Raw genomic sequence first — 12,686 nt, forward strand, 5'->3', positions numbered from 1 at the left:
TAGGTTTGGTGCGGGCATGAGGGAAAGGAGTTGAGAAGTTGAGAATGCGCCTCAATGGAGGCCACCTCCGAATCTCGATCCCGCTGCACAGTCGGCGAAATGGTAGGAGAAGATGGCCACGACAGTTGATGCATGCAGATCACAGCGCCATCTTCCATGGATCTAGAGAGACAGACATTTCTCCTCTTGCGTTCTTGTGCCGCCACCGCATCCTTCCCCCCTCTTGTGATTCGTGCTGCTGCCACATCGTACAGGATGCAGCCACGAGCAGAGAGCATCGAAGGTGGGCTACGGAGAAGGCATGGGTCTGGCAGTGGTGATGGGGAAGGAGCGGCTAGCAGAAGGTCATGGTGGAGGCGACGATGACGGCGACACCTAAGGTTAGATCGATGCCGAAGGAGATTAATAACCGGAAAAGGAGTACGCAATAATATGTGGGGATTTTAGGTGGCCTACTGGACTGGACCTGGGCCTCGGCCCGCCTATGGACAAAAATCGTACCTCGTTCTGCGGAGCAGCGGCCCGCTAAACGGCGAGTGAAGCGCGCAAACGACCTGGGACGACCAAAGCTGATATGGATCGTACGTTGGAGTGATCGGATGGCTGAGGGTCTCAAAGCTCTGTGGAGGCTCCTAGCTAGCTACATCTTATTGTTTAGTAATAATGCCGAACCACACGAGCTATTCCGCAGCCATCTTATGCTTGGCACTGTTCATGGAAGAACATTCTGCTCTGTTGTCTGAACTCTGAAGCTATTTACAGAGTAGCGTTCATGCCAGCAAATTAGTACTACCTCTATACGAAAATATAAGACGTTTTTGCAGTCCAATTTGAACTGCAAAAGCATCTTATATTTTGATACGGAGGGAGTACTATGTGATATGTGTGCCCTGTGCCACTCGCGAGTATTTTACGCCCTGTTCAAAGTGTATGTATGTATGTATGGGATTTCTGGGTGATGTGTATGTATGGGATTTCTGGGTGATTTGCTCATCGGGGTGCTTCATTTTTGTCAGTGCAGGACTGCAGGTGCAGCAGAGCTGACCGTGTTGTGGCATAGTTTTTGCCACACCTGAGCTAAACATGCTTGAATTCAGTTTTAGAGAAATGGAGAGCCAGTCAGGCCTAACCTTTCAACCTTTGGTTTCTTTGTGAGGGTTCCAATAGGAGGGCGGAAACAAGAAAATACTCCATAAAATGGGGAAAAAGCTGTACAAGAAAGAAGCTGTAATCTGGGCCTTCCACTCAACTCCGTAAATATTTACCTTGAAACTTATCTATCCATACAATGACTGCACACAGAACCTGGATGCTAACAAATCACAAACCCTCACGTCGCACGGAACGCGGAAAACAGCACGAAAGAAGAAGAAATAAACAGACTACTGTGCTCCTTCCCCCTAGATGCTCCTAGCCGATTGTCACAGAGCCTGGGGATTCGGAACTCCGGACGGGCTCGGCAGGTTGCTCATGCTCGCGGTTCGTAGGAGCTTGCGGAACTCGGACAGGCTTATCCGCCCGTCCTTGTCTATGTCGGCCTCCTCCAGCAATGGCTCGATGGATCCCTTTAAGCCCGTGTGCTGCACATTGGAATAAAACCCCAGTGAGAATGCTACCGGTCACAGTTAGTTTCTATGCTGCAGTTGTTGGTACTACTAGCATAATGCCCGTGCGTTGCTACGAAACTATAAAATACAAGGAGTTAGGTCACTGGCTTTGGAAATTGTCAAAATACGTTGGTGCCATGCGGCCTTTGCTCGCGGATCACTATTGAAAAGAAAAAAAATACAACAAAAGATCACGCGTCAGGCATTGGAGAATCTTAAGTGACCATGGTTTTTTACAGACACAACATTTCGAATGTTGAAACATATGAGAATAGACATTGGTAAGTTGACTGCACAAGGTCGTGGATCAGGTAGGAGGACAAGGTCTATCGTCGTTTTGGAATTACAACTTGTTCACTCTCTTGTTCTGTGATATAAAACTGAAATAACTTGGTTGGAAAGAAAGAAAAGAAAAAAGAAAAACAAGAGCATTATATTGAGTTGGAGTCGCATTTCTGCATTTGTTATTTGTGCCCAAGTGTTAGCCTCACATGAATAGTAGTGTATTGTTTATCTGTGTTTGATCCCACATGTGAGTACAAAAACATTTGTTTATTTATGTTCATTCAAGGTTGCTATTCTCAATGTGGGTAGGGGTGCATTCGTTTATTGCCTTATTGGTGAAGGTTGGTGACGGTTGTTGGTCCCACATGTTCAAGGTTGCTATTCTTAATGTGGGTAGGGGTGCATTCGTTTATTGGTGAAGGTTGTTGGTCCCACATGTGAACACACCACCAACTCCAACCTTTATAAGTAGGAAAGATATTGTTAGGTTTGTCTCAGTAAATAAATATTTAGGCTCTGAAATAGTAGTCCAAATATAAATGCCGAAGCATGCAACTTGGAGAATCAAACAGCCTTCAAATCTTGGGATGTACCTGAATGGACTACAACCCGATGCATACTTTCTTTTTATGGTGGAAAAATATTAATTTCTATGTGCAAACTCGAGGAATTACTAAATTCACTGAATATGAAGAACCAGATAGTTGGAAGCAAAGCACAATACGGAGCGTCTCATCCAGATTAAGTCGAGCCAACTCACCATTCATGAGAAAAAAAGTGCAAAATGGATCATGTGACATGATGCGCGAATCGAATAACCAACACGAACACACGTCCCCTGAATGATCTGGAAACAGAGGAACGAATGCGTCTTCGACAATGCAAGGCCCTCGATAGATGCGTTAGTCGGTACGATTAAAGACGAGGCTAAATGTTGGGCACAAGCTTGGGCACAGAGGCTGAGGGTTGTGTTGCCCGCCTCCTGGGATGTCCACTGATCGGGCGTTGGGCCCTTGTAACTATCACCTCCTAGGAGGTTTGTACTCTCTCATCTTTTCAATGCAATGAAACGCAAAGATCCTTTTGCGTTTTCTTGAAAAAAAAACACGAACGCAACAGGAATCAGAACTTACCATTCTAAGTTCATCGGGGGTGATGTACCCATCCCCATCCAGATCAAATTTGCTGAAAGCAGCTTGGCAGCGGAGGCCCCACCTTTCAGAGTCCAGCTCAGCCATCTGATGTATGTGGAGAGTTGCCGCAACAAACTCTTTGAAGTCGACAAGGCCATCCGTGTTGCTGTCGATCTACCATATAAAATAAGATGAGTTGAGGTTATGTCAACTGCTTGCTGTGAAATAAAAGGGAGACCGAAAAGAAGTCTCTCAAAGCTTACTGCTTGAATGATCTCGAGAACACGAGGGCCCTTCAATCTCCAAGGAAGATCCTTCGCAAGGGCCTATTGAAACATACAAAGATCGTCAGCACCATCCAGTACCAGTGCAAAACGTTCTCATATGAAAAGGACTCTAAATCTTACATGCCGCATTTCTTCAATGCTAATTGATCCACTTTTATCAACATCAATAGCATCGAATTGGTCCTTTAGATCCGCTAGCTCTTCCTCATTGACTGTACTTGCTAAGGCCTGAACAAGCAATGGAGCAATATTTGTAAGGAACAGAATGAGAATACCATAAAAATATTTTTGAGACCGTGATGCTTACCCGCAGCGCAAATTGCTTAAAACGGCTGTACTTGACAAATTGGCGCATGTTGTACAACACAGATATATCGACAGGGATCTCAGATGCATCTCCTCCTTCTCTCACCCATGGATGTGCTAATCATGTCAAGCACAATCAGAATTAGTAAACATGAAAGATGGTGAGTACTAGACATTCTTGCTGCAATCATCTTCCTAACTTGATGCTTAAAAAGTTTAAGCTACATGTTAACACTATATGTCTTTCTACAACCAAATAAACTCCTATAAGATGATACAGCCTGGAAAAAAATGGTATTGCAGCAGATATCCAGTGTTTGGCCTCACTAAAAAACCAAATAAAACTGAATAACTCACATGTGTTTCTTAAATTTCATAAGGCTTCTTTTTTAGAGGACTTTATGTTACTCCCGGAATCAGAATGCAACATCTGATTCTAGCATCATATTTTGAAAATGCCAGAAAAATTTCGTGATGAAAGACAGACTTGTCCTCAGGCTGTATGTATGCACAGCACTTAGCATGCAGATTGCAGACTTACTCATGTGCATTCTTTTTTGGCACTATGTATGTGTGTGTTTTCTCGCGCAGAAAACAAGAATAGGCAAAAAATACAACCCTAAGCATCATGTATACTAGCAAAGTATTGACATTATATTGGAACTTACAGAGAGCTTGAGCTGCTGTCAATCTCGCCCTTGGGTTCTTCACCAGTAATTTTTTAACAAAATCTTTAGCACTTGAACTGATACTTGGCCAAGGTCTCTTACGGAAATCAGGCTTGTTTCTTAGAACCTGATTAAAAGAAATTAATAGAACACATAAGATCATGTATGCTATCAAGATTCTGTCTTTGCTGATATACATGCATAGAAATATTACACACACACAAAAAAAATGATGGTAGATTGAAGTGGACAGGCATATTACCCAACACCTTTTACTGGTTGAGTAAAATGTTTAACTTATGGTTATTTTCTAAATTAACTACAAATGTTCTGTCATGGCATGTGGGCCCGACTTTCTAGCAAGCCAGTAGGAAAGGCAGTAAATTGTTCTCTTTTTTTGAAATACCCAGAATATTTAGACATGTTTTAAAAATAGTTATAACATAATTTGGCTGGAAAAATTATACCAGGAGGTAGTACTATAAATTTCTATGTTTAGGTGCCTGTCTGAAACTAAGGCAATATACCATACATTTAAGATGGATAATCCTAGGATCAAATTTCCCAGTAGCTATACCAGCAGCTACGCACAGATTGCCTGAGAGGATTGGCACCATAGATTGCGCATTTATACATGGTATTAAATAAAAGTGGACAATATTTTTATATATTCATTTCTGAGATGGCTAACGATTGTATATTAACACGCCCAAATGATGGTAGGCAATTTAAGACTGCATTAAAAGGACAGACCCAGTGCTAGAAGCTCCCACACCAGGTGGGGTCTGGGGAAGGACTATACAATTTAAGACTGCATTGTGTCAAAGAAATTGGCAGGCATCAGCTATACAGAAATTGCCTAGAGAGCAGAGACTGCACATGTTTAAGGTAACATTGCCACATTACATAGTGAAAAAGTTGCAAAAAACACAGCTTCTCCATTTTGTCAGTTCACTGAAAACACTATGATAAAGCTCACCACAGTCACCAATAACAATTTACATGGAAGCATAACCAATGCAACACAATCCATTTACCTCCTTGAATATGCCATCCTCTGTTTTGTCCCAAAAGGGGCGCCTCCCACAGAGCAAAATGTAAGTTATAACTCCTATGCTCCAAACATCCGACTCAGGTCCAGACCGCCGTTTTAATACTTCTGGTGCAACATAATAGGCACTGCCAACTATATCACGGAACTTCTTCCCTGTAATCATGTATTTAACTGATGTATGAGCCAGAGCAATTACCGAGTTCGATGCCCCGTTAAGATTTGATGCGACAAGATACACATAACAATGATGCACATATACAGAAGACATTGAAGCAGGTACCTGGTTTTATGAAGTCTGACAAACCAAAATCTGTTGCCTTCAGAGGCGAGTCCTCCTTGGTTGATTTGAAAAGGAAGTTCTGGGAAGGAAAATAGGCACATTCTTACATGACCTGAGAAGTAGTGAAGTATCACCAAAACTGTATGCTAAGTGCCAAGACATCAAAAGCAATCGATTTTTACCTCAGGCTTCATATCTCGATGGACTAACCCACGCAGATGACACTCAGCAGCCACTTTGAGCATCTGCCGCACCACCACTGCAGCGTCTTTCTCACTATAGCGGCTGTTTTTTCTGTCAAAGGGTAAATGCCAGTGAGAACTGATTCTTCTTTTCACAATCAAAAGGTGATTAATGCAGACACCAAAAACATCAAGGCTAAAATTTGTGAGAACTAAAAGACACCACTAAATCTAGCAACCGAATGGCACCAGAAGAGAAAACGATATATGGAACAAGAAAAGCAGAATATATCTGATCTTACTTTGCCAAAATCCGGTCCAATAGTTCACCACCTTCACAAAGTCTGCAAGAAAAGGCAAAGAAGCAAGACTTAGTACTTGGTACTAGAGCATAGGAATGATTATTGATTATGCTTTTAAAAGAAAGAACTCCAAATATCCCTAAGTGCGATAGCCCAATAGATCATGATATATGCTAACCAAATATTTGTGATACATTGCAAGGAAACTGCGAAGAGTTCAAAACATATATGAGTAAGTCCGCTCAAAATTTGAGCATTTCATTACACTATACATATTCATATATTATAATGTAAAATTTAGATAGACAATACAGCTGGTCTACCCACAGTGTTATGAGGAATAGAAACTTAATTTATCTCAGGACAAGACTTTGTCGAAAAAATCTCAGGACAAGACAGAATTACTAGGATTTAGAAGGAAAATTTCAGTAAGTGCATGCATGTGACTCTAGGAACAAGATATCGTAATTTGTTTCGACAACTGTGGCAAAATAACACTGTTAAACCTGCAGACCATCATATCATTAAATGTTACTGAGAGCAAATTCTGCTAAATAAGTACAAGACTACTTACTCCATCACAATATACACATATGAATCGTCCTCGAATGCATTGTCGAAGTGAACAATGTTCTCATGGCCTTTAAGGGCTTTAAGAATCTTCACTTCTCTCTTTACATCTTCCACAGCAACAGGTCGGGTCATCTGTTATAAAGTCCATAAATATAATTGTGTTAATCACATACTCCAAAGATGATGCAAAGCAGACAGATGTAAACATGTAAATGTACATTGCACGTATCCAAGACTTCAATTAGCTGCATGGATGAACATTAGCTGAACAAGACTCGACACCGTATCCATCTATAATAGAGGATAATGATTTATAGAACCATGCGCAATTAGCATTCATGCAGTGAAGTCATTATGTTTTCATTAGTTATTATTATAGTTCGCAACATAGCAGTGTAGGTGCTACATTTTCTTTCCTTTGGAATAAGAGGTATAATTTCCACAGAAGGTTAATAATCAATAGTCAGTACGACTTTCACAAGGATATCCTGCTGTCAAATTTCAATTGTTATGCATTCTGCCACAGAACGAATGGCCCATATTTCTAGCATACCTATGACCCGAATTTACCATGAAAGTCATTTAAGATTCCGTGGTGATTGAAATTTCCCTCCATGGCTTTGCATTTTTAGTACTCCCTCCGATCCATATTACTTGTCGCTCAAACAGATGTATCTAGACATATTTCAGTGCTAGATACATCCGTTTGAGCGACACATAATATGGATCGGAGGGAGTAGAAAATAATAAAGCAATACTGTCGTTTGAACCAAGGTACAAAGTCTTTGAATACATCAACACCGTGTTGATTAGTACATGCATTCCCAGGTCAAAATTGAGAGGAATGAAGAAAATGTCATCTGTCCATAGCATGGAAGAAGCCAAGGAGACATTGTCCACTCCAGGAAATGGTTGGTGAGCTTACCAGGAGCAAAAAGATAAGCTATCCTAAATGAACACCTACACCAAATTATCCGTAAAGGCTGCAAAAAACAATATCAAAACTACAATCAAGGTTGAAGACGAACACATATACACTAGACGCAAACTGGAGCTCGATGTGACACGTATTTCACAGAAATGGCGCTCCACAAGTTCTTAACAGAAACAAGAGGCGCCGACAAGGTACAGTAGCGTACAAACAACTACTACTATCAACCCCTAACATTCTCCCTCTGAGTTTGAAAAGACGAAGCATCTACGCAAACAGTCAGGAGTCAGGACGAAGCGTCTTCACCATTTCGGGGAGAAGTACAGGTAGATGTACCATTTTCAGGAGCAAAATTGGCGTGGTGAACAACTACTCAAGTGCCAAACCAGGAAGGAACCCGCGAAGATGGGCTTCACTCATGTACTGGACCCCTCAAAAAGGAAAGTGGACAGCTGCACCTAGCGACGAATTGACAAGAGGAGGAAGAGTGTAGGGCCTCGCCGACACGGAGGGCAGACCACCCTCCTCCACACATCATCAGCGGCAGCGGCAGCATTCAGCAATCTCATACCGAGTATGGCGAGTAATTTCATTTCCCCCGTGTAATAATCTATCTTCTAAAGTCTAAATCCGCGCAACGCCGCTGAATCGACGAGCCGGGTGATCTCAAGCTAGCCGAACGAATCGCCCGACGACCGGCGGCGGCGACTGATTTCATCGCAATCTCCCGACCAAACGAAGACCGAGGGAACCGAACCGAACCGAACCGAGCTGCAGATGCGGTGGGGGAAAATCCTGAGAAACGGACCTTGGCCTTGTCGATGCGCTTGACGGCGACGCGGTCCCCGGAGAGGCGGTCGACGGCGGCGAAGGTGTAGCCGAACTGGCCGTGGCCGAGCAGGCGGCCGACCTCGTACCTGCCCTCGAAGTCCCGCTCGTAGCCGAACTCCACCGCGGGCGCCTCCGCCGCCGCGCCCTTCTCCTCGGCCTTGCCGCCCCTCGGCCGCTGCCGCCGCCGCCGCTCCGCGTCCGCCTCCTGCTTGGAGGAGGACAGGCAGGCGCCCATGGTGCCCGGTCCTCGTCGTCGGAAGGGTCGTCGCCGGGAGAGTCGTCGTCGTCGTCGTCGGGGGCGCGGGGGTTTGGGGGTGCGAGCTCAGCATAGGGAGGGCGCGGGCGAGGTATATAGGGGCGGGGAGGCAGAGGCGGGGGAGCGGGGTTTGGGTCGGGTCGGGTGGGGAGGGGGGAGGAGGAAGGTGGAGAGGAAGGTGAGGGTGGAGCGGAGGAAGGAGGAGGGAGACAGCGAGAGGGGAAGAAGAGGAGGCCTTCCCGTGTGTCGCTGGCCAGTCAGTCAAACCGTCAAACTGCCTCGCCTCCCATTGTCAACACACCTCCTCCCCCTCTTTCAGACCATTTCTTCCCTTCTATTCTTGTCTCTTTCTCTCCTTGTTTCTCATTTTTTATGTTTAGCTTTATTAAGTTACAGCGACATCAAGGGAGGGAGGTTTAGCTTGTTCTTATATGGTTACTTGTTTGATTATTCGTTTTGTTTGGTGTGGTAAACTAACTTGTAATTAGATGGTTATTAGAAGGATGTTATCTTCAACGGTGACCCGCAAATTTGCTCTGACATCTATCCGGGACAGGGGACCGGGACCAGTCCATAGACATGGATACCAGAGCAGGCCATCCAACGCTGACTACATACATTTCAAACACTTTTTCAACAAACCGGATGAAAGTCATGCAAACAGCGGATTTCATACAAACCGTCAAAAACATTTACATTTTAGACATATTTTAACTAAAAAAGATAAAACCATGTGCACGTCCCGCCGCACGGAGCTTCATTCCCACGACACGGATACACTACACTAGTCTATGACCTGCCGCAATGGATCCTTTTGTCTTCCCCATGTCTGGCATGTTGGAAATATGGCCTAGAGGCAATAATAAATTGGTTATTATTATATTTCCTTGTTCATGATAATCGTTTATTATCCATGCTATAATTGTATTGATAGGAAACTCAGATACATGTGTGGATACATAGACAACACCATGTCCCTAGTAAGCCTCTAGTTGACTAGCTCGTTGATCAATAGATGGTTACGGTTTCCTGACCATGGACATTGGATGTCGTTGATAACGGGATCACATCATTAGGAGAATGATGTGATGGACAAGACCCAATCCTAAGCCTAGCACAAGATCGTGTAGTTCGTTTGCTAAGAGCTTTTCTAATGTCAAGTATCATTTCCTTAGACCATGAGATTGTGCAACTCCCGGATACCGTAGGAATACTTTGGGTGTACCAAACGTCACAACGTAACTGGGTGGCTATAAAGGTGCACTACAGGTATCTCCGAAAGTGTCTGTTGGGTTGGCACGAATCAAGACTGGGATTTGTCACTCCGTGTAAACGGAGAGGTATCTCTGGGCCCACTCGGTAGGACATCATCATAATGTGCACAATGTGACCAAGGAGTTGATCACGGGATGATGTGTTACGGAACGAGTAAAGAGACTTGCCGGTAACGAGATTGAACAAGGTATCGGGATACCGACGATCGAATCTCGGGCAAGTAACATACCGATTGACAAAGGGAATTGTATACGGGATTGATTGAATCCTCGACATCGTGGTTCATCCGATGAGATCATCGAGGAGCATGTGGGAGCCAACATGGGTATCCAGATCCCGCTGTTGGTTATTGACCGGAGAGTCGTCTCGGTCATGTCTGCGTGTCTCCCGAACCCGTAGGGTCTACACACTTAAGGTTCGGTGACGCTAGGGTTGTAGAGATATTAGTATGTGGTAACCCAAAAGTTGTTCGGAGTCCCGGATGAGATCCAGGACGTCACGAGGAGTTCCGGAATGGTCCGGAGGTAAAGATTTATATATGGGAAGTCTTGTTTTGGTCGCCAGAAAAGTTTCGCGCATTATCGGTATTGTACCGGGAGTGCCGAAAGGGGTCCGGGGGTCCACCAGCCCCGGGGGGCCACATGGGCTGTAGGGGTGTGCGCCTTGGCCTATATGGGCCAAGGGCACCAGCCCCAAGAGGCCCATGCGCCAAGAGATAAGGAAAAGGGAGAGTCCTAAAGGGGGAAGGCACCTCCGAGGTGCCTTGGGGGGAAGGACTCCTCCCTGGCCGCACCCTTCCTTGGAGGAAGGGCCAAGGCTGCGCCCCCCCTCTCCCTTGGCCCTATATATAGTGGGGGGGAGGGAGGGCAGCAATACCCAAGCCCTGGCGCCTCCCTCTCCCTCCCGTGACACATCTCCCTCCTCCCCGCTTGCGCTTGGCGAAGCCCTGCCGGGATCCCGCTACTTCCACCACCACGCCGTCGTGCTGCTGGATCTCCATCAACCTCTCCTCCCCCCCTTGCTGGATCAAGAAGGAGGAGACGTCGCTGCTCCGTACGTGTGTTGAACGCGGAGGTGCCGTCCGTTCGGCGCTAGGATCATCGGTGATTTGGATCACGACGAGTACGACTCCATCAACCCCGTTCTCTTGAACGCTTCCGCTCGCGATCTACAAGGGTATGTAGATGCACTCCTCTCTCTCGTTGCTAGATGACTCCATAGATTGATCTTGGTGATGCGTAGAAAATTTTGAATTTCTGCTACGTTCTCCAACAGTGGTATCAGAGCTAGGTCTATGCGTAGTTTCTATGCACGAGTAGAACACAAAGTAGTAATGGGCGTCGATGTTGTCAATTTACTTGCCGTTACTAGTCTTATCTTGATTCGGCAGCATCGTGGGATGAAGCGGCCCGGACCGACCTTACACGTACTCTTACGTGAGACAGGTTCCACCGACTGACATGCACTAGTTGCATAAGGTGGCTAGCGGGTGTATGTCTCTCCCACTTTAGTCGGATCGGATTCGATGAAAAGGGTCCTTATGAAGGGTAAATAGAAATTGGCATATCACGTTGTGGCTTTTGCGTAGGTAAGAAACGTTCTTGCTAGAATCCCATAGCAGCCACGTAAAACATGCAACAACAATTAGAGGACGTCTAACTTGTTTTTGCAGCATGTGCCTTGTGATGTGATATGGCCAAAAGGATGTGATGAATGATATATGTGATGTATGAGATTGATCATGTTCTTGTAATAGGAATCACGACTTGCATGTCGATGAGTATGACAACCGGCAGGAGCCATAGGAGTTGTCTTAATTTATTGTATGACCTGCGTGTCAATGAAAATGCCATGTAATTACTTTACTTTATTGCTAACCGTTAGCCATAGTAGTAGAAGTAATAGTTGGCGAGACAACTTCATGAAGACACAATGATGGAGATCATGATGATGGAGATCATGGTGTCATGCCGGTGACGAAGGTGATCATGCCGCGCCTCGAAGATGGAGATCAAAAGGCGCAAGATGATATTGGCCATATCACGTCACTTTATGATTTGCATGTGATGTTTATCATGTTTACATCTTATTTGCTTAGAACGACGGTAGCATAAATAAGATGATCCCTCACTAAAATTTCAAGAGACGTGTTCCCCCTAACTGTGCACCGTTGCGAAGGTTCGTTGTTTCGAAGCACCATGTGATGATCGGGTGTGATATATTCTAACGTTCGAATACAACGGGTGTTGACGAGCCTAGCATGTACAGACATGGCCTCGGAACACATGCGAAACACTTAGGTTGACTTGACGAGCCTAGCATGTACAGACATGGCCTCGGAACACAAGAGATCGAAAGTTCGAACATGAGTCGTATAGTAGATGTGATCAACATGGAGATGTTCACCGATGATGACTAGTCCGTCTCACGTGATGATCGGACACGGCCTAGTTTGACTCGGATCATGTATCACTTAGATGACTAGAGGGATGTCTATCTGAGTGGGAGTTCATTAATCAGATGAACTCAATTATCATGAACATAGTCAAAAGGTCTTTGCAAATTATGTCATAGCTTGCGCTTTAGTTCTACTGTTTAAGATATGTTCCTAGAGAAAATTAGTTGAAAGTTGATAGTAGCAATTATGCGGACTGGGTCCGTGAACTGAGGATTGTCCTCATTGCTGCACAGAAGGCTTATGTCCTTAATGCACCGC

At 44.8% G+C, this 12,686-nt stretch overlaps 1 protein-coding gene across 1 annotated transcript; it reads right to left on the minus strand.

Moving 5' to 3' along the window:
- Window positions 1–1,170: 1,170 nt before the first annotated feature.
- Window positions 1,171–8,794, minus strand: LOC123143557 (calcium-dependent protein kinase 4). The gene is made up of 12 exons (XM_044562505.1): window positions 8,417–8,794; window positions 6,679–6,809; window positions 6,105–6,146; window positions 5,803–5,914; window positions 5,621–5,699; window positions 5,324–5,493; window positions 4,287–4,413; window positions 3,620–3,735; window positions 3,433–3,540; window positions 3,289–3,351; window positions 3,026–3,199; window positions 1,171–1,580 (listed from the first exon to the last, which is right to left on the minus strand). The coding sequence occupies exons 1-12, from the start codon at window positions 8,672–8,674 to the stop codon at window positions 1,422–1,424; spliced, it is 1,539 nt and encodes a 512-aa protein (XP_044418440.1). The 5' UTR covers window positions 8,675–8,794; the 3' UTR covers window positions 1,171–1,421.
- Window positions 8,795–12,686: the final 3,892 nt, after the last annotated feature.

This window comes from Triticum aestivum, chromosome 6D, assembly GCF_018294505.1.
Source record: "Triticum aestivum cultivar Chinese Spring chromosome 6D, IWGSC CS RefSeq v2.1, whole genome shotgun sequence".
NCBI lineage: Eukaryota > Viridiplantae > Streptophyta > Magnoliopsida > Poales > Poaceae > Triticum > Triticum aestivum.

Excerpts from the sequence above, each read along its gene's own strand:
- LOC123143557 (XM_044562505.1), bottom strand. The coding sequence starts at position 8,674 with ATGGGCGCCTGCCTGTCCTCCTCCAAGCAGGAGGCGGACGCGGAGCGG. Across the intron at positions 6,810-8,416 it reads AGCGCATCGACAAGGCCAAG|ATGACCCGACCTGTTGCTGT; the intron begins GTCCGTTTCTCA and ends ACTTTATAACAG. Across the intron at positions 3,200-3,288 it reads TTCTCGAGATCATTCAAGCA|ATCGACAGCAACACGGATGG; the intron begins GTAAGCTTTGAG and ends TTTATATGGTAG.